Source organism: Ictalurus punctatus, chromosome 23 (genome assembly GCF_001660625.3).
Source record: "Ictalurus punctatus breed USDA103 chromosome 23, Coco_2.0, whole genome shotgun sequence".
NCBI classification, from domain to species: Eukaryota; Metazoa; Chordata; class Actinopteri; order Siluriformes; family Ictaluridae; genus Ictalurus; species Ictalurus punctatus.
In genome coordinates, this window is record NC_030438.2 from 2110001 (window position 1) to 2129960 (window position 19960).

The 19960-nt window shown below is 38.9% G+C and overlaps 1 protein-coding gene across 4 annotated transcripts; it reads right to left on the minus strand.

The window, feature by feature from the left end:
- Nucleotides 1–203: 203 nt before the first annotated feature.
- On the minus strand, nt 204–19931 carry ezh2 (enhancer of zeste 2 polycomb repressive complex 2 subunit). 4 transcript variants are annotated; one of them, XM_017453357.3, is made up of 20 exons: nt 19832–19931; nt 17020–17143; nt 16352–16480; nt 16123–16242; nt 15927–16047; nt 14342–14515; nt 13902–14004; nt 13071–13234; nt 12892–12989; nt 10739–10976; nt 9786–9952; nt 8719–8813; nt 8578–8618; nt 7850–7975; nt 7274–7452; nt 6943–7038; nt 5904–5985; nt 5740–5820; nt 5059–5143; nt 204–3682 (listed from the first exon to the last, which is right to left on the minus strand). In XM_017453357.3, exons 2-20 carry the CDS (start codon nt 17134–17136, stop codon nt 3622–3624), a joined length of 2277 nt encoding a protein of 758 aa, XP_017308846.1. In that variant the 5' UTR covers nt 17137–17143; nt 19832–19931; the 3' UTR covers nt 204–3621. The 4 variants fall into 4 exon arrangements, with proteins under 4 accessions (XP_017308846.1, XP_017308847.1, XP_017308848.1 ...); XM_017453358.3 differs by having other exon boundaries at nt 19537–19901; XM_017453359.3 differs by having other exon boundaries at nt 19483–19901.
- Between the last annotated feature and the right edge of the window lie 29 nt (nt 19932–19960).

Consider the following 19960-nt stretch of genomic DNA (forward strand, 5'->3'; position numbering starts at 1 on the left):
CTTAAAATTACATTTTAGGGATATCTTTAAAGGTGTGAACCAGAAGAATATGAATCCCCCCAATAGCACTCTGGTCTACACACTCTTTCTCTTTGACGTCTCTCGTTGAAAGATACGATACTTTCCGTTCACACTTGACGAGACATTAGGCTATCAAGTCTGAGCTGAACGTATAATAAAATAATGTGATGAATATAGAAAGCTTATTTTAGTTTTGTTTATTACTTTCAACAATATTATCTGTAAACATTACAAACCAGCACCTTGTACAATCAGAGGCAGAGAGAAACAGAGTGGTCACAAACCCTCAGGGAAAGAAAATTAAAAAAAAAAAAAAGACCGAAAGATTGAATGTCTCAGAAGAAACATGCTGGTGAGGAGTTCTCAAACTCGCACTGAGCAAACCGTCAAGAGTTTTACTTGGCAAATCACAGCAAAGTTTTAATAAATTACAGAAAAGCCAAACCTACTTTCAGAGTCTGCGAATATAAATAGTGACTGTTAAAGATCTTCACATGCGGGTGATTTGAGGCGGATCTTATTGCTGCGGTTTTATCACAACTTCTTCTATTAATATTCAGCTGGACTGGATTTCATGGGTCATCCAACATGTTTGGACTTGTTTTAGCAGGAAAACTCTCACACCTAAGGTGTGGTTTTAAGTACCCTTTTTATATATATATAATTTATATTTAATTTATATTTATACAGAGCCACGTTCACCATGCAGCCTTGACGTCACACCATTAGATTAGCACCGTTCACCTTTCATTCTCCCCAAAAATTTGAAAAAATTCCAGTAAGTTAACATTAAGCATTGCATAATAATCATTCATTATACTGTTACATTATTGATTACCATCATTGATATAGTCCAGAGGGTCTCAAACTCAGGCGGGGACATTACTAAAACGTGAATAATAACAAACATTCTGCCTATTTATTAGAAGCATGGAGCTTTTTATTGTTCGGTTCCCCGCCGACATCAGATCCACGTTTATATTATGTATAGGACTTCCTTTGAAGTTACTAGGGTTTAAATAAAACCGTTCGATTCAAGCGTCCAGTCAAAACAGGCTAATCGCAATAAATATAATAACTTTCATAATGGTAGGTTGTCATTTCCAACACTAACAAAAAAAAAAAGAAGAAGAAGAAGAAGAGAAAAATCACAGACCCTCATGCATTTTGACAACCTGTTATGCAAGTAACTATTTATAACGTCACAGTAAAAGCAGTAGATTACATTTTTACCAAATTTCCTCAGTTAACACCGACTCCGTGGCTCATGGCTAAATTCTTAATCTGTTACTTCATTCCCTAAAGTGATTTAAATTTTCCTCTCAGCAGTTATATAAGAAAAAATAAAATAAATAAATAAAACGGTCGGATCAGAGAAGAGATTCTAATCTCTGCGATGCCCCAAAGCTCGAGAGAGAGAAAGAACAAATGATCAACCTACTAGCATCCAAACATCAGGAGAAGGAAGTGTCTCTTTCACTGCCTTAGCATTCGGTCATTCTGGTCTAGGCACGTGGTCTGGAAGAAACACTGAAAGGGGGACTATAGCTTTAAAGTACGGCTCTAAAGGTGGTGCTCAATACACCTGCTATAAATAAATCAATGGCTTAACAGTATAATAAATCATTAATCCATACTCAAACATAGCAGCCAATTTCTTCCAGAATTTTTTTTTTTTTAAATTGAATTATTAGGAGAATGATTGAGCACGTTATCGACTGACTTGTGCCCTTGTGACTTTTAAAAAAAAAATTTAAAGAATGACCCATTTAAAAAACAAACAAACAAACAAACAAACAAACAAAAACCTGTGCCAGTACATAGTGGATGACCCAATAGTTAACAACAGGAAGACCTTACTGACTGTCCAAACTTTTCCTACCTACAGTGATGGTCTGGCAAAAAGCTGCTCAAACGACGTGGAGATTTGTAAAAAATAACAAAAACAAACATTGAAAAGTTCCCTGACTCCATTTGAAATCTTTGTTCATGCTTACAACAAACTCAACACACAATCACCGACATTATAGGACAACTAAACAATTCAGTGTAATTTCAAGGCACCGCAAGTTAGATACTGTATCTATACATGTTTTTCTTCCTTTTTTTTTTTTCTTTTCTTTTTTTTTTAAATACTTACGTTTTTCATTTATTTTACAGAAACTGGATGCGTTGGCACTCCAGAAAGTACATGATACCACTGTAGATGCTTGTGATGACAGACAAGCAGAGAAAGTGACTTTGGTTTTCATATGGATCAAAAACACCACGACTTGATGAAGACGGGTGGAGGATAGTGCGTCTCCGGTTTATTAGGCAGGGCTGATTTATACGGATACATCGGGATGCATGCGGGCATGCGTGTGAAAGGGTTCATGGAAGGAGTCTCGAGTGCCAGCGCTTTGTGACCGGCGGTGGTTGTTTGTTGTTGTTGTTTTGGGAACCCTTCAGGACTTTATACTTTCCGGTTTCTCACTAATGACTAGCTGTTTTTTGTTTTTTGACCTATTACCCTCACAGGCTGGGGATGGAACGACTATTCATAGCTGCTGTAACAAATGATAACAGGAATTAACTTACATGGTTCCACAACATTAGCTGCAAATATAAATGACTAAAATGTACAACGTGATACAAATAAATAAATTTTTTTTTTAAATGGTCATGACTAGCAAACTGCAGTAGTACTAGAGGAATAAAACACTTTGGCGCATGCTATTTTCTGGAAAATATTCAACTTCAGGGTAGTAACAGTAAATCCTCTTCATGTCAGGCAGCACTACATCACCCCAATGTTGAGTATTTCCTAGAACAGCACCTCCCCAAGTGCTGTATACCCTACTTATACGATCGTCTGCAAATTATTACAAAATAACGAGTAGGAATAGTGAATTCTCTGGGGAAAAAAATAAAAGAAAAAGTGTGGGTTTAGCGTAAGAGAGAAATTTTAGCATAATATTTGTCCCAAAGGTAAAAAGTACAGCGTGAACAGCAAAATATCTCCATATTTCGCAGTTACTTCGCCGCCTCTGTACTACAGTGAAATCCAAACCCTTGGAACTCTTTTTTTATATATTTTTTGGACATGCACCACCGACCCTGGGTGCACTCGCTCATATTGTGTGCAATTATTTGTGCACGATGTCTGCAGTTTTGCAAACCCAGTATAAATCAGCCCATATACAGATTTAGTACCTAATAAACTGGTGCTGAACATGTGGTTCACTGTCGGTTTGGTCCAAAAGTCGAGAGACGAAAAATCTAATAAAAAGTTCGGAAAACCGGAAAACAAACAGCCCGTTAGACTGACGGATCTCTACTAAACTTGAAGCTGTAAACAAGTGAATATTCAAGTTGCTGTTAAAAAGTGAATTCCCAGAGTAGGCCTGTTGGTCGAGAAAAATAACGTCAGAAAAAGACTGAAGTATAAAAAACTACTAGAAATATCCGAGTTGGCAGATCACCTTGTCCTATATTTTAAAAAAAAAAAAAAAAAAAAAAAAAAAAAAAAAAAAAACCCAGTATTGAAACGTATTGAAACGGCATGTGGACAGAAAATTCCTGAAGAGCGTAAGGCATTTGTTCCAGAGGTAGACGGATTCATGGAATTTCCATTTCACGTTCGATGCCCACATACTTGAGAGCGTCAGCTTGACTGTATCTAAAAAGGAGGAAGAAAAATGATGTATGAGCTGAGAATGCACAACATAAATATACGGTGTTATTTGTTTTCCTCCACAAAATGTTTTGGAGTGGGAGGAAATTCCATATGCAGGTATTCATCCAAGTTTTATTTCAGTGCTTTAAAAGTTAAATATCACTGTGTGTAGCTCGTGCATGTGTTACTAGCGTTACTTGAAGAATCATTAGCCGAGTTACCCAAGTAAACTTCTCTACAAACTTTAGCTAGCTGTGCTAGGTTGTTGGATCAACCTATTTGGAGTTGTTCTATTTAGTCGATGCCTAGTGGATGCTACACAAAGACAAAACCTCAGAATTGCTGTACTGTCCACTACCCGACTTTGACAGCGTTTTGCCGTTTTACAAACGTAGCAGTGTGTACTAGGGCTGTCAGGAGAACCGATACTTCGGTACCGATACGGTAGCGACATTGTCGAAACGTGACGGTACTTGTTTTTCTGCAGTACCATTGGTACCATTGGTAATGAAGATACCGAGGTTATAATTCTTCCGGAACTGAAGGGGGCAGCAAATATGCACAAGTGTTTTAGCACAAGTGGTAAAGAAGAACGACTAACTACAGAAGACGGCGACAATTTTAGCTCCGCCCTGACTCGTTGAGAGGAAAAGAGAGAAAAGGTAGCGACGGTTACCGGTGCGCAGCCGATGCTATCGTTCATTTCAAACAAAGCGAGGAAACACCAGGGATTTGATGAAGCACCTGACAGACAGGTTCTATACTATGTTTGTTTGAGGCAGCTGCATTGTTGCCGTGAAACCGGCTAACGTTATGCTCCATGTAATGTTAGCGATAGCCAGTTATTTGTTAACATTTGTTGCAATGTTATAAACTACCTCCTAATGTGCCACCATGCATCGCCGTTCAGCCCGTGTCCCGTCAGCAACATCTAGCCTCATGTCACAAATAATTATTGAACTGTTCATGACTTTAATAAAGCTTTCTGGCCTGCCACCATATCAGTGAATTTAAACTAATGCTTGCATTCAGAGTATAAGGGGTGTGCGCACCTTAGCACTGTTTTATTAGTCATTGTCAGACAGGGTTTGATAATTAAAATACCTCTCTCTTTGCCAGTATTAGCCACAGGAGGATGTCCTCCAGGAGTATTTATTTTAAATAAATATATAATTTCTTCTAGAAGCATTGGTATCGTGGTCATGTGTGCATTCAGTAGAACAGGCTACGCTGTTATATCAAAGCTCTACCATTTTAGCGGCCACGGAAACACTTGTCTGGAACGTGTGCGTAGCTTCCTGCCGAGTGAGCACTGAGATTGTGATTTTTAGGATGTAGATATGGTGTAAAGAAAAAAGTCAAAGCTGTCCAACACTTACCTGTAGTCAAAGAAAAGCTCCTCCCCGGTTTGTATGGCTCTCTTGGCAAAAATGCCTATTCGGTGATCCCCATTAACCATCATAACTAAAAAGGAGGAAAGAAAAAAAAACAATGAGGCTAGATCAGCTCTACTGTTTATTATTAAAGGATCAGCCAGGATAGGTTTGATGTCTTACATTTGAGTCCTAAATTTTGCAGGCATATAGCACTGTGCAAACCGCATGTATAAATCAGCACACATTAACCTTTAAAACACTTGGCTCAGTAGTTTGTACACAAACGCTTCTGTAATCAAACTGAAACCACATCATCCAGATCGTCCGTCGGCCTCTATCCAAGTCTGAGGCTCATGCAGAATGATCCTTTTATTAGCTACTCTACCAGTCAAACGTTTGTGGACACTTGACTGAAAGGTTTCTCACGATCTTAAAAACCTTTAGATCTGAAGGTGTGTGATTAAATGTTTGAAATCGGTGGTGTACACAAAAATATAAATCGTGCCGACGCATTCATTCCGTTCATTAGAAAACGAACATTTCATTTAATTTCTACTGACCGCCAGAGTCAAAACTAACGAAGCAAGCTTCAGAAACTAAAACACACCTTAGTTGATTGACTTTTGGAGTACATTTTATTTTTGGCCAAACTGTACCCGAAATGCAATGTTTCAGACGCCTCACCTTTTGCATAGCAGTTGGGGTTGACGGAGTGATTGGCGAACCTGATCTTGTTGCCTTTCCTAGTTGCGTCAACAACAAAATCTGCAGAACAGCCCAAATGTTAAAAACACACAATGCACAAGAGCACAAACTTGCAGCATGAGAGGGGAGAAAAGTCAACCTACCGTTGTTGAGGTTGAACAAGAAACTACACATGTACTTGTCATAGACCTTTCCTCTGCGGTCAGCCTCGTCCTGGGAGATGATCTACAGGAAACGGAAATAAGTAGAAATACTGAACAAAAACGCTGAACACTTCAACATGGAGCTTACTTAAAAACTCAAACACCACTGCATTGCAGAAATGAGGTCTGTAATAATGAACCCAAACGAGCAGCCGAGTGATGGGCTTTGAGTGAGCCCGCAAAGACGGCGGTTTATATTTACCTCCATTTCGATTCATTGCTGAACACGGTCCTTCAAATGTAGGCTACAGTAACTGTGCTAACACCGAACCACATTTTTCAAGGGTTCAGCCATGTGTGTTATAGACCTTAACATACGGCTACACAAGCTGACCGGTATCTAGAAATGATCTGCTGTTATTTCTGCTCATAGAGCAAATAACCTTACTGTTGTGCAGAGTTCAAAATAAAAACAGTCAGGACACTATAATTAATCGGTCCGTTCAGGATTTCGTGATTTTGCGATCATGGAAATTAACGCAAAATCGAGCAAACTCTGCGACATTCAGAGGAGCTTGTATTTTTCAAAATTACTGCAGATTTCCCACAGGTCTAGTCCAAGACAATTCATGCGACGACATCACACTGAACATTCAGCCAAATCCCTCTTTTTTTTTTTTTTTTTTTTTTTTTTTTTTTTTTTAAATACAGGAGTAACTGGCTAACCTTACCAAGCTACTTTGAGTGCTAGCCAAGGTCATACAGTCAATCATGAAATTCAGCTAATGCCAGCTGCTTTTGCTTATACCACTTCTTTCACTCACATCAGTTTGCTAATTATAATATCATGAACATACCAGAAAAACGGTAAAGAATTGTCCAATGGGGGTGGGGGTGTCATTTAGAACAAGACATGGCTTTGCTACGTAACTGTCGAGAGCACGTCGGAAAACGCATGCACGTTCATGAAGCTCGACTGTCCAACACTTAAAACCGCCGCTAACGTGCGACAGTAGGGCTCGCTTTTAAAAGTGCTCACCTCTCCACAGTACTCCGAAATGAACTCGTTCTTCTGAACCGGCTCTTTGATGAAGATGCCCCATCCCGCCACGTCAGATGGTGCCAATAGTAAGTGCTGAACATATCAAGATTGGATGAGAGAGATCTACTATAAACAACGCAACTGTGTGATGATGAATCACAGTCTTGATCATTTTGTTTATACTGTGGCTTTCAATCAATCATTCAGAAACATTATGATCGACAGATTTGATGAGGATATGAAGTCGTGTGCATTTTGAGGTGATGGGGCTGTATAAGAAGAGTACAAACATATTATAGAATTTATTATTCATTTAACGTCTTTGCACCTTCTTGGCTCCTCTCTGAATGCTGCAGTTCTTGCATGAGACATTTTTGCTGTCCCAGTGATCAGCAGCTCCACAGGTAAGACAGAGGTCGGGGTCGCACTCACGCACGGCCAGGTAACACGGACACTGCTTTGTGTTACACTGAGCCTTGCAGCGGCAGCCCGGGAAACGGTTCTGGCCTGCACACAGCACGCAAATCGTGTCTGAAAAACAACTTCATCTACAGCAGTCTAGAATCTAGACGCGTGATGTATTGTAAAGACGACGGAGCTTTAACGACCCGTTAACGTTAATTCGAAAGCTATTCCGTTACGCTACGTCGGTACAGCTGATTGTAACAAGAAACTACGATATGCCACGAGATACTGAAAACAGGGTGCTCTGGTTTTAAAAGTTTCCCCACAATTCTGCAGGATTTAAAAAGCAGTTTCCCCAAGCTAAATAATTGTAGGCATGTGTGCCAGTTTTATAAGGTGTTTAATCATTATAATCAATTAGTTCATTCAAATCATTTTACAGGCGTTTAGGCATCTTTAAAACGGAACGTTACAAACAGATGCGCGGGTTTACACTCACACTCTGAGCTGCACTGGCAGAACTTCTCACAGAAGTTTTGAGCAGTGACACAGGGGCAGGAACTGTCACATGGCTGCCTCGGATGGTCACACGGCTGGTAATTGTAGACGTGATTGGACGAGCCATCTGTAAAGAGAACCAGATTAAAACCTTAGCCGACACGACGATCCACGATTTCCGTTTATGGTACCCGTGACATGATTTTTATATACCGATCAATTAGCTGAAACCCAGCCTGTTGGTAATTAATCAGTACGTGACTCATTGATGCTAGGCTGACTGAACAACCGGTCCAAAATGGCATCATACTTGGTATTTACAATCCAGCTGCACTGATTCATTAAACTATGCATCACAAAGAGGTTGTGTGTGAATGGAGCCCAGTAAATGAGACATGGCATCTGTTTGTCTTCGCAAAAGAGGCGTGACTTCCCACTTCTCAAATCTGGTCGCACGTTACTGAATCACTTTGTATGGTACTGAAATGAAACAGCTCTTATATCATACGGTATTAAATAGTTACTTGCTTTAGCTGCCTACTGTTTGAAAATGTGATCACCATAATGGACGGATTTTCACATAGTATTGGAAGGACAGATAGGCACTGCTAGGACACGATACAAGCAGAGCTTTACCGAAAAACTATAAATCAAGTCTTGTGCTGTATTATGGCAAACTATAGAATCCACCAAACAGTTCAAAGTACAAAAACAATGAACAATACAAACCTTTCTTTAGCTGGATTTTTCGACAGTGTGTAGCCCACAACCTACGGCGGAGACAGAAACGGTTACTTTCAGTTGAAATACTACAGGTGAACCAAAATAAACTAAAAGGATGCAAGAGTAAGCATCCTCTTACGAACATGCCTGTGTTTCCTCTTCTTCTTTCTCGGAGGTGTGTCTTCATCTTCAGCAGGTGCACGTGCAATGATGCTGGATTCCTTTACCCTGAACTCATATACCTACAGGGTTCATACACATTTTTTTTTTTTAACCAATAAATTTCCATGACTTTTCCGTGACTTTTCCATGACGTTTGAGGCAAATTTTCATGACCATACAGTTCCTGGAAAGTCTACGTATACATGTACAATAAGAATAAAAATGAATGTCAAAATAACTAGGATTAAACCAAAAGTCAAATAGCTACAGTAAGGTCAGTGTGTATTGAAGAATGTTTACACGTCTATACTATAAACGCCATCTTCTGCCGTTTTATGGAACAGAGCCTTAATAGAGTGGAAAGGAATGAGAAAATATCTATGAGTGTTAACAGTAGCTGGGTTTGGAATGACATAAGGGTAAGTAAATAACAGATTTTTCATTTTTACGTGAACTAAGTAACTTTTTGAGCACAGACCTGTCAAGAACGTACAGACTACAGCAGTATCGAAATAAAATGGTTGCAGACACTTGGGGGTTTACTGCTAGGCAACCACGCTCACTAAATCCATTCGTAGTATGCACACATTCATTCTTAATCTTATGCCTAATATACTCCACTAAAGTTCGTCTCGTCACGCTGACAATAACGCATTACGTTATATGAACCGTGTAAATGTTTGCATCCCTGGATATTACTGTTGGCCGTTTAACGTCCGTCGTAGAACAGTCGTCAAATATTAAACGTGACCGATCGCCTGAACATTAAGTATTGTTTAACAAATATTAACAATTAAACATGTATTCTATTATACCGTTACTTGTGAAGCAAATTTCCACGCCTTTTCCAAAACGTTCTGGGTTTATTTATTTTTCCAGGCCTGGAAATTGCGATTTTAACATTCCAGGACTTTTCCAGATTTTTCCATGACCGTACTAACCCTGTACCTAGCAAATAAATGTACAAAAAAAAAAATTGACCGAAGATGGATTGTGCGCAAATGATTCGTTAAAATAAGATGGATTTGAAATCGCTGTACTGTCATACACACCTGTCTGCAGGTCTTAGAGCCAATGAGGCGAGCGATGGCACAGAAGTTGTCGTAGTAAGTGCCAATGAGGACGCGGAAAAGGGAGGCCTCTGCACCACTCCAGTCCACGCTCTCAGGAGGATCGGGGATCTTCAGTTTCACAGGAGTCTGGCAGCGGGAATTCGCCTCTACACACGGACCAATGTGAAAACTTACACAGAGTGCTTTAAGTCTAATGAAATGTGCGAAACAATTTGTGTAGTAAAACCTTTACGGTTCCAAGAGTTAACTTTTTTTAACAGTAATTCAAGTAGTAGGTCAAGAAATACTCGCAAATCCCAAATGTCTTTACTGATGCAGTAATTTAATTAATGCAAATTTGTGAACCGTCTAGAATTTTCTATATTTCTGCATAAATAGGACCTGAAGATCGTCAGATTTTCACACGAGTCCTATACGACAAATAGACAAAGAGAAGCCAATTAAACAACTGAGACAGAACTATTATACTTGGTCATTTATTTATTGGGAAAAATTTATCCAATATTACATATCTGTGAGTGGAAAAAAAAAAAAAAAAAAAAAAAGGGTGTGAACCTCTAGGATTAGCAGTTTAATTTGAAGTCAGGTGTTTTCAATCAGTGGGATGATAATCAGGTGTGAGTGAGCGCCCTGTTTTATTTAAAGAACAGGGATCTATAGAAGTCTGATCTCCACAACACGACCAAGTATAATAGTTTTGTTTCATTTGTTTAATTGGGTTCTCTTTATATACTTTTAGGACTGATGTTTTAGGTCATATTCATGCAGAAATATAGAAAATTCTAAAGGGTTCGCAAACTTTCAAACACCACTGCATCTGTATGCTATGGTCTCTGATCCTCGTGCTTTTTAAACGCATTTCATTCTAAATTGTGTTCTAAACGTATTAGAAGGGGAATTTACTCAGTACACAGTATTCCTTCATCCCATACCTGAAGAGCTAGTAGTCTCATCCTTCTTGTCCTCATCGTCTTTATCGTTGCTGTCGTTGGTGTCGGTCCCTCCCTCTCGGTCGCTGTCCGTGTCTTTAGTCTCCGTGTTCACTGTAGGTGTACTTGGCCTGCTGCTGCTGTTGGCAATTCTGCCCCTGCGTCTGGTTGCTGAACGCTTCAGCGGGGTTTTTGCTCGCTCAGCCACCACACCAGCTGCATACTCCTTCACCATGCTGTCCTGATGTGCATTTCAGATTTTGTTGAGAACGTTGAGAATAATTTATGTCCAAAAAATAAAAATGGAGACACATGATCAGTTCATACGCATGGCCCCGGTTTGTTCTGTTATTTTCAAAACTTCCAATAAAATTTTTATTTTACTGTGATGGGATTTTTTTTTTTTTCCTTTTACATTTTATCCTCTAACACCATGGTTCTGAAAGACGGATAGCTACGAAGTATAGAAGTATAGTTGGGGGTCCACAATTTTTATTTCAGTACGATCATAACCAATCAAAGATATACCATCAAACTTATCTTTATATATAGCAAATTTAAGCATGTTTGGTCACTTGACTGAATGGGTTTAATCTTTAATCATTCAAAACAAGCGGCCCTTAAATAATCTCTACTTAAATCCAATGACCGTTAATATAAAAATGTGTTTTCTGAACGTTCAGGAATAAAAAAAAAAAAGATCGATGTCTCCAATAAATAGCCAGAATATAACTGGATAATATGATTTTAAAAAATAAGGCTGGGAGGATAGGTTTATCTCCTGAATCGATACCATCGCGATACCTGGGTGCCGAATCTGTACTGCGATTTTTGTTTGCTTTTTTAACACTAACGGACATCTCACCCTGCAAAAAATCATTTCAGGGAGGTAGCTTCACCACCCCCGCAACCCCATCCCGCTTCTCGTCTACAGGGAGTTTGGCCTTATCACGTAGGACATCGACAGAGTAGCTCCTTAGCAGCTAGCCAGCTACTTTAAAGAACATCAGCTATGCTAATGAACGAATGACCCCTGTTAAACTCACCTCAACATGTCTTTTACAATCATTTAACCCACCATGCCAATTCAAAAAGTCGTTGTTGCAAACAGTGCAGCGAGCAAAACAACTTCTGACCTCTATTAAGCAGGGGTACACTTTAGTGTAGTTTGGGGTGAAGTGCATTTTGTTTTTACTTTTTTTTTTTGGGACACTACAGTGTTAATGAACTACAGAGGCACACTGAACTGATAGATGAACTGAAGAGAGAGGAAGAGGGTGACTGTAAAGCCCCCCCACAGAGAAAACCGACGGGTCTAGTTAGCAGAAAGAAACACCAATCGGGATACGTGTGCCGTCACTCTCTCGCTACGTCTTGACACCCGTTCTCTCAGTGTCTGCAGCGTCCGTCTACTGTTACAAATATTCTGGTCTCTCGCTCGCTATTAAATAAATAAATAAATAAATAAATAAATAAAGTAAATAAATAAATAAAGACTATTTACGGTATATTGTATATAATTCGCGGGCGTCAGGGAGCCGCCATCAATATGAGGGAGACTCCCAGAACTTTTCTCGTCCGCTTATAACGGATATGACGCCATGTAGACGACGAATACACTTTGTCCTTTATTGGAATAAAAGTGGCAACTTCTCTCCACCTCGTCACCTTAGCAAAGGCTAAAATAAAGCAATTTAAATATAAAATATATCAATTCTGGGAGGGAAAAAAAAAAATCATTAATAAAAATCATTTCACTTCAAAATCATTAATAAAAACAACAAATATTGTGATCGTTAAGTCAATCGATTTTTTCCCCACCCCAATTAATGAGCCTAATATTTAAACAACAAAATTAAGTTAACAAAATGTATTCTGAGGGGGGTACATAAAACTTTCATCTAGTTAAAGGGGTCCCTGGCTGCAGACCTTTGTAGGTCTAACATACCTAACTTGATCAATTTTAAACTCATAGATTTTATGTTTTACTGTTGCCATTTTTCGTCAGTTCTTGCATATGGTACAAGCATATACAAATGTGGCTTAGCACGGCAACAAGTGTTGATGTACTTCATGTATTAAGAGGCAAAACCATGGGAGCATATACAGGCATGATAATTAAAGTGACATTGTGATACACAACAAAGTTTCCTTACTTGAACCAGGTACATGTAGCAATCAATGCCACATGGCTTGCTGTCCACCATATTCTCTAAGTTCTTGCGTTTGTATGTGTTTGGAGTTGCATGAAAAGCTGTATGGAGAAGCACAAACATCCACATCACAAACCCTCTCTCTCATTAAGACAGTGTGTGGAAACAGAGCCAAGACTCACGGTGAAGGAAGCAGTCGTATTTGAAGCAACGCCGACAGAAGAGCGTATGGAAGGAGTGCAAGCTCTGCTCTCTCTGGACCGATTTGGCGTTTGGGCCGTCGATGTTGGGCGTGCACTCAGGGGGAAGGGTGCCTGGGAGCTGCTGCTCAGTCAGCTCCTTATACCTGCACACAGTTTAAAGTAGAAAGCTTTACTGTTTGTCATTGTGTACCACCACATATTTCACCTCATCGTGCTTGTCTGAGAAGTAAGAGCTTATATGTGGGGGGGGGGGACATTACGGAAAACATTACCACCAGAAAACTAAAAATCTTCCAAAAATATTACTTGAAATCTGAGAGATGTTGATTTAAAACACTCTTTCCTCTGCAGCCCCTGATCCAATCACACTGCCAAGTATTCAGTGTATTCTCAGCTTGGGAGAAACCATTTTAAAATGAAGCACTCGTGCATATCTAAGTACTTGACGAGTAGCTTGTTTTAGACTTGTGTCTTTGTTTCTATCGATGATATTGAGTTTAACTGAGAATGATATCGGTATCATTTTGAACTGAAACTCTTGCCTATATTATATTGACCATATCAGCTAATAAAATCAGCTATCAGAATTTTTAGCACATTAAAATGAAACTAAATGTATTTATGACTGTCGCAAACAGATATAATCGCAGTAAGACTTTAGGTAAACTCTCTCATACTTTACTGTTATGTGAAATAGCAACTCGCCATACTTGACACGATGCCTCACAATGAACCACTTTATACTGAACTAACGTGAACTGTTCGTGCTGCACGAACAAAACGATGCCGTGCTTTTGCTTGATGACTTACTTCTCTTTGAGCTCTTCTGGTGATCCTTTATCAGGGAACATAGAGGAGATGGCATCAAAGATTTTCTCAGACGGGAACTTTTTTGAAAAGTCACTGCTTCGACCTATGACGGCGAGAACACCACACCGTACAGGTTTAGGAGCCATATGACAATTTAGGAAGTAAAAACAGCACAAACATTACACTGACAGCACTTAGCTATGTGCGTTATATATTTGTCATACTAGAAATCGGATAAACATAGCACTATGTTTGTACTGCCTCTAAAACCAGCACCACCTATGGGTGCACTCTTGTTCAGTGTTTAGCGTTGCTGTAATTCAGCAGATTTTCTGATACGCCGATATATTTGATTGACGTCTGAAAAACCGAAACAAAATCAAAGCTCTTAACACGGTCGTATTTAAAAAAAAAAAAAAAAAAAAACCGTCAACACTTACTCGCAGAGTTAAGAAGCTGGTCCTTGCGAGGATCTTCAGCAAGGTCTTTTGCGTCACAGTTGTCTAATTTGTAATCATGCTGGTCCTCTTCGTCGTCATCGTCTTCATTGTCACTGTACTGATTGAGAGCGTTCACCAACTCCACAAAGATCTCATCGTTTATAAAGCCACATTCTGTCGACCGGAAATATTTTTGCCAGATTACAATATGTAGAAACCATGGCGAGTGAAAACTAAGCACTACAGCAGCAATGTTTACATTCAGCCTAATAACCCAACAACAATTTCACTGATTATTCGATCAAAAATAAAAAGCCTTTAATTTTAGAGTAAAAGGACCATCAGAATTACGTTTACGTCCAAAACAAGAGACGGATAACCGGTTTAATAAGGCAATAAAATGGAAACGGAATCACGGCATGAACCTTGGAATTAAATTATTTTCACAATCAGAATCTTTGATAAAAGATTAAAAAGAATTAACTATCATGGAATAGCAATGATCACTATAAAAAATAAATAAATAAATAAATAAATAAATAAATAAATAAAAATTAGCAGACGTTTCCTGTAGACACCCAACGCAACGTTACAGCAACATCGCTGTGGTTATAAGAAATATCGCGCAGTGCTGTGGAAATATCAAATCTCATTGGTCAGAAGATGTTTATTAATTGTCTATAACAGCAGCTCTGACAATAGTTTCAACTGTAAGGTAAATCACAGACTGAAATTAATGCACTTACTGTAATACGTTCTCATTTCTATAGGGTGTCCCAAAAGTCTCCATATATACAGGAACTTAAAACATTTTACTAAATGTAGCTTTCTTATATTTATATATATATATATATATATATATATATATGATCTCATGTTAACATAGCCAGTGTTCTGAATGAATTGCTTGTCCATTGCGACAGCTTCCCGATCCAGTCATGATTTCAATACGTTCTTCTTTTGTCAAAGGCATTTTTAAAAGGCTATCAGAAACAAAACCTAATATAAACCAAGTATAAAAATTTTGGAAGACATTTTGACAAAAACTGTTAATGTACCCGATGCATGGAGACTTTTGGGACACCCTGTATAGTAACTATTTCACAGGGACTTGTATGGTGGACGTTTCGACAATGTTAAATGCAACGATGAAATGATCCAAAAAAAAAAAAAAAAAAAAAAAAGTAGGACGCTGTGGTGTAATAGTAAGAAAACACATCAGGACATGCTGTTACAGGAAACTTCTCAATTTCAACGTGCTTGAGCAGTACTGTGTGATGTGTTTACTGCGTACATCTTCATTAGACGCTTCATCTTGGACGGGGCCAGTTTGGTTTGAATAGCAAATTTGTTGATGTTTTGGGAAATAGAAAAACTAAGATGATTAGGATATATCGCAGGCAGATACCAACAAAAATATCTGCAATAGTGGGTGTTTCACGTTAAATTGTTCCACAACGGTATTGGCAAAAATTCTTAACTTAAACATAAAAATGACATCCTTTAGACCAGATCAACTGCTCTTACCACACGCCACTACGCTTAACAGGAAAAATATTACATAGAAGAGATCTTTAACACGAACCTCTATCTCCATGAACTTTGCCATCGTAGTTTTTAATAAGCTCTTCAATAAAAGTGCCATCCTGGTCCAGGATCTCGTCTCCCATATAAGGGATGTTGTGCAAAACAGTCTCATCTTCAACCTACAATAAAGTACCTTGATTAGGTCACAGTGAAGGTCTGCAATCGATTCGTTATTGGCTGATGATGTACTTTACCATGAAATTTTGCTGGAGTGGTGACCAGGAATACATCACAGGTACAGAAGCTACAGCATTCAAGGTTTTAAGAGGAATGACTTGTCTGGAGAACTCTGCAAAGCCACTATCTACTGTGCACTGGAAAAAAGAAAAAAAAAACAAAACAGGAGTCATGTAGAATTGTAAACACTGCAATCTCTCAACACTACGTCTGAATCGTTTGCTGACAAAGAGGTCGAGTGCTAACCTCTCTCGTTCCACGTAACGAGCTCACGGGCGTCATGATGTGCACTGGCTGAATCCGCCGTAGTTTCCACTCCTGATTGAGAATGTCCGTGCGCTCTATAATCTTCTGTCTGTTGGAGTTGAACATGCTCTGTAGTGGTGGATAAAAAGGCAAAAAAATTTTTTAAAAAATAAAAAAGCGCTCTGTTTCAGCACAGTTCCATCATTATCTACATTCTCGTTACCATGAACACCAGCCATGAATATAGATGACTCATATTGCTTTATGTTAATGATGAAAAAGAAACATTTTGGTCTGGGTTGTCATCTTTCAGTGTGAGTCCAGCTTGAATTTTAAAACACGAATCACAAACTAAACAGTTTCCAGATGTGTCTTTTCTGGTATTTTAATTATCGTTTTACCGCGTTCACTACGCTATCCCCCCACTTTACCGTTACACATACGTCCTGGCTGCTTAGCAGCCGTTATCACCAGATGGGTAGTGACAGATCCCTACTGACCCCAAATCAGACTCCTTGGGATTCTTCTGCCTTCCAGCTATATTAATTAAATAGTAAAATAACATTCTAACATCCATAGAGGACATACTTTTGAAAAGATGTATTTCTAGGTATAGTTTCTAGCTATTATAGCTTATACAAGTCATTCGATGGTTAGAGGAGTCCTACCTTAACCTCATCTGCTCTTCTGAAGCGTTTCAGCTGGCGTAAGCGCATGTACTCGGACTTCACTCTCCTCCTCCAGCACACTGGGCCTTTCTCCGATTTCTTCCCAGTCAAGCCCATGGTTTCCCTACAGAAACACAAGCATCAGTTTAAAGAAAAAAATTTAAAAAAGGAGAAAATCTGCGCGCAACAGCAATCTGTTCGTGTCTGACCAAACATACGGGGAGAGCTGCATCTCAGCACAGGCAAGACGTGAAAGACACTGACTAAGTGTGAAGTAACACAGATGAATTCACAAGTACAACATTCATCAAGTTCATCAAGCTTAATCAGAGCAACTGTTCAGTCTGCCATGTTTTTGCAACTTTCACAGAAAATTCAACTGGTGAACAGATTCGAGGGACTGACTTCTCCAGAAAAGAAAGAAGAAGAAAAAAAGAATGCATCTTTCTTTCCTTCTTCAAATTTGCTCAAAATGGCAGCCTTATTTAAAAATAAACAAATAAATAAATAAATAGTCCCAATTCTGCCTTCTTAACAGGACAGTCAATTTTGGGAGCACAAACACTGCCCAAAAAAAGCTGTCTACCTATGCACTTCTTCCCAACGGAACAGAGTGCTGGGCATCATTTGAAGTTGGCAATATTGTGCACGCTGTTTAGACCATAACGTTGCTGAACTCTCATATCTAATTGATTAATTTCCTATAATAGCAGCTCTGATAGTAGCGATGGCTGCAAAGCAAATGACAGGTTGATATTCTGATATATACTACCATGTCTACAGTGACAACTCGTTCACAGGAACTTATATCTCATGCTTCACACAATACAAGATAAACAGCCTCAAAATAACTTGTTTAAGAATTAAAGACATATAAATTAATGATAAAAACGCCAACTTTCTGTAGCAAGAGGTTTCTTTAACGTCCAACAAGGGAGTCTCCAGTGCCAGCTCTTTAGAAGTTAGGTGTAAATCTGTTCCTTTACATTTGTTTTTTGCATTTTCTGAATATCACGCTGCATCCCCCCCCAGCACCAGAAAATTGAGAAGATTTCTGTTGCTACTACAAGATGTCACATAGTAATGCTTACTATTACACTGAACCCAACACAACCTTCTTCTGTTTGTCCAGTGAGCCACCAGAGACCCAGAATGAGACGCACTGCTACAGAGAGAAAAACACGGGAAGATTTCTGGAACCCAATTATAATAAAATTACAAAATTAAATTGTTAAATTAAATATATAAAAAAAATTACTTCAGTTCTCTTAATTTGTCGTCTTGTCAATGAGTTGTTGGGGGGGGGGGGGGGGGTATGTGTCAGTATTTAATCTGCTGTGACCTCCGTTGGTTATTTGTCATCGCCATCAGATGAAGGCTTTTGTTCATTTTTGAAAGAAATTTTATTCTGTGTTTCAACTTATTGCTGAGACCTTTGTCTACAAATATCAATTTCTAATTAACGCAGTATTATTTAAAAATAAATAAATAAACAAACAAACTAAACTAACTTCTAAAACACATCTTGTCCCTTATCTTAAGAATCAGTGACATAAGACCAACATGTGTTCTGACAGGCTTAACATGAACGTGCGATTCTTTTTATTATTATTGCAAACGGCTACACGAGGGGAAAACAATAAAATTAATTAGCATTTAGGAGCATAGAGAATCAGAGAATTTCCCTGGATCGTGATTAAGAAAATCAACTGAGATTTGCAACTTTAGAGAGGGTGGGGGGGGGGGGTATATACATTAGAAGAAGGTGGTGTTTTTTTGTTTACCCCATAGTTGCTTGCCTGCTTTCAGACAGATAAAATTAGCTGTGTTATTAAGAGCAAACTAGGAGCCAGATGGCTGTTGCTGAAACAAAAACCTACCCAAAGGCTTTGGGGAACATCACCATGGTAAATCCTTCAACATAATGAAGGATAAGCTGTTCACTTTCAACTCCAGGAAACGTCAAGGGCAAAACCAAAATGTCAGGCGAAGCAGATATGTTATGTAGTTAATGTCAGTGGATATGAAATGATTAGAAAGTTAAAAACTAACAAAAGCCCGTTAATCCAACATTCAAATTAGGATTCTCAAAGAGTGCCATTCGGGTCTAACAGACAGACAAAGCAAACGAAAATGAACGAACGTTTTTTTTTAACAAAAAAAAGAAGAAGATAAAAGAAGTAATGTAAGGAAAAAAAAGAGTGGGAGATTTCAGCTTGAACTAGTTCCTGAGTCAGTTTCTTCCTCCTTAACGCCACACTACAACATTAATTCACGTTTCTGCAGAGTGTTCCTTAATAACCTTGACTTTTCAGTGCCGGTGTAACTGGAATTTTGACTATTACTTCAAAAAGCAGATTATTGAGAACTCGGTAAAACATTTACGAAAAGCTTTTATTATGGAGGTTATTCTCTTCACAGCCGACTCTCCCAGAACTACTTCAGTAAGGTTACCTGGCTAACCTGATTTCGCTACTCCAGCTGTAACCACACGGCGCTTCCGTGTGTTTGTCATACCTTCAGAAGTCTAGTCCACATGAAACACTCAGATATTCGGGGCTCAGACTGTAAACGAAGCCGTCGGGTGTAGATTAGCAGTTAGCTAAGCTAAACTAAGCTAAGCTAACTCGGCTAACTAAAGCTATGAAAGAGGCGTCGCTTCACCTCCGATACCGGCAAGCTCGCTAAACAAAGCCAACAAAGCTCTTTTCGGCCCGGTTTCTTTTCCAAGCTCTCCGCGCTTCGAGGTCCCTTCGAGTAAACTCTGAAGGAGATAGTTAAAATAACAGAAAATAAAATGAAGTTGTCTTACAATGCTCAATATTTCCGTTGCTGTAACTATTCAAACCCGCTTTCTCTCCGCTCTCTCTAACTCCGCCCACTTTGGGGGCGCTACAGAATCCATGAGCGCCAAAACGAATTAACCAATCAAAGCGTCCCA

Bases quoted from the DNA above. Each gene is read 5' to 3' on its own strand.
- ezh2 (XM_053674703.1), bottom strand. From the start codon at position 18,925: ATGGTGATGTTCCCCAAAGCCTTTGG. The intron at 9,953-10,738 runs GTATGGGATGAA...GTCCGTGTGTAG, and splicing joins TGAGACTACTAGCTCTTCAG to AGGCGAATTCCCGCTGCCAG. The intron at 5,986-6,942 runs GTGAGCACTTTT...CGTTTCCTGTAG, and splicing joins TTTCGGAGTACTGTGGAGAG to ATCATCTCCCAGGACGAGGC.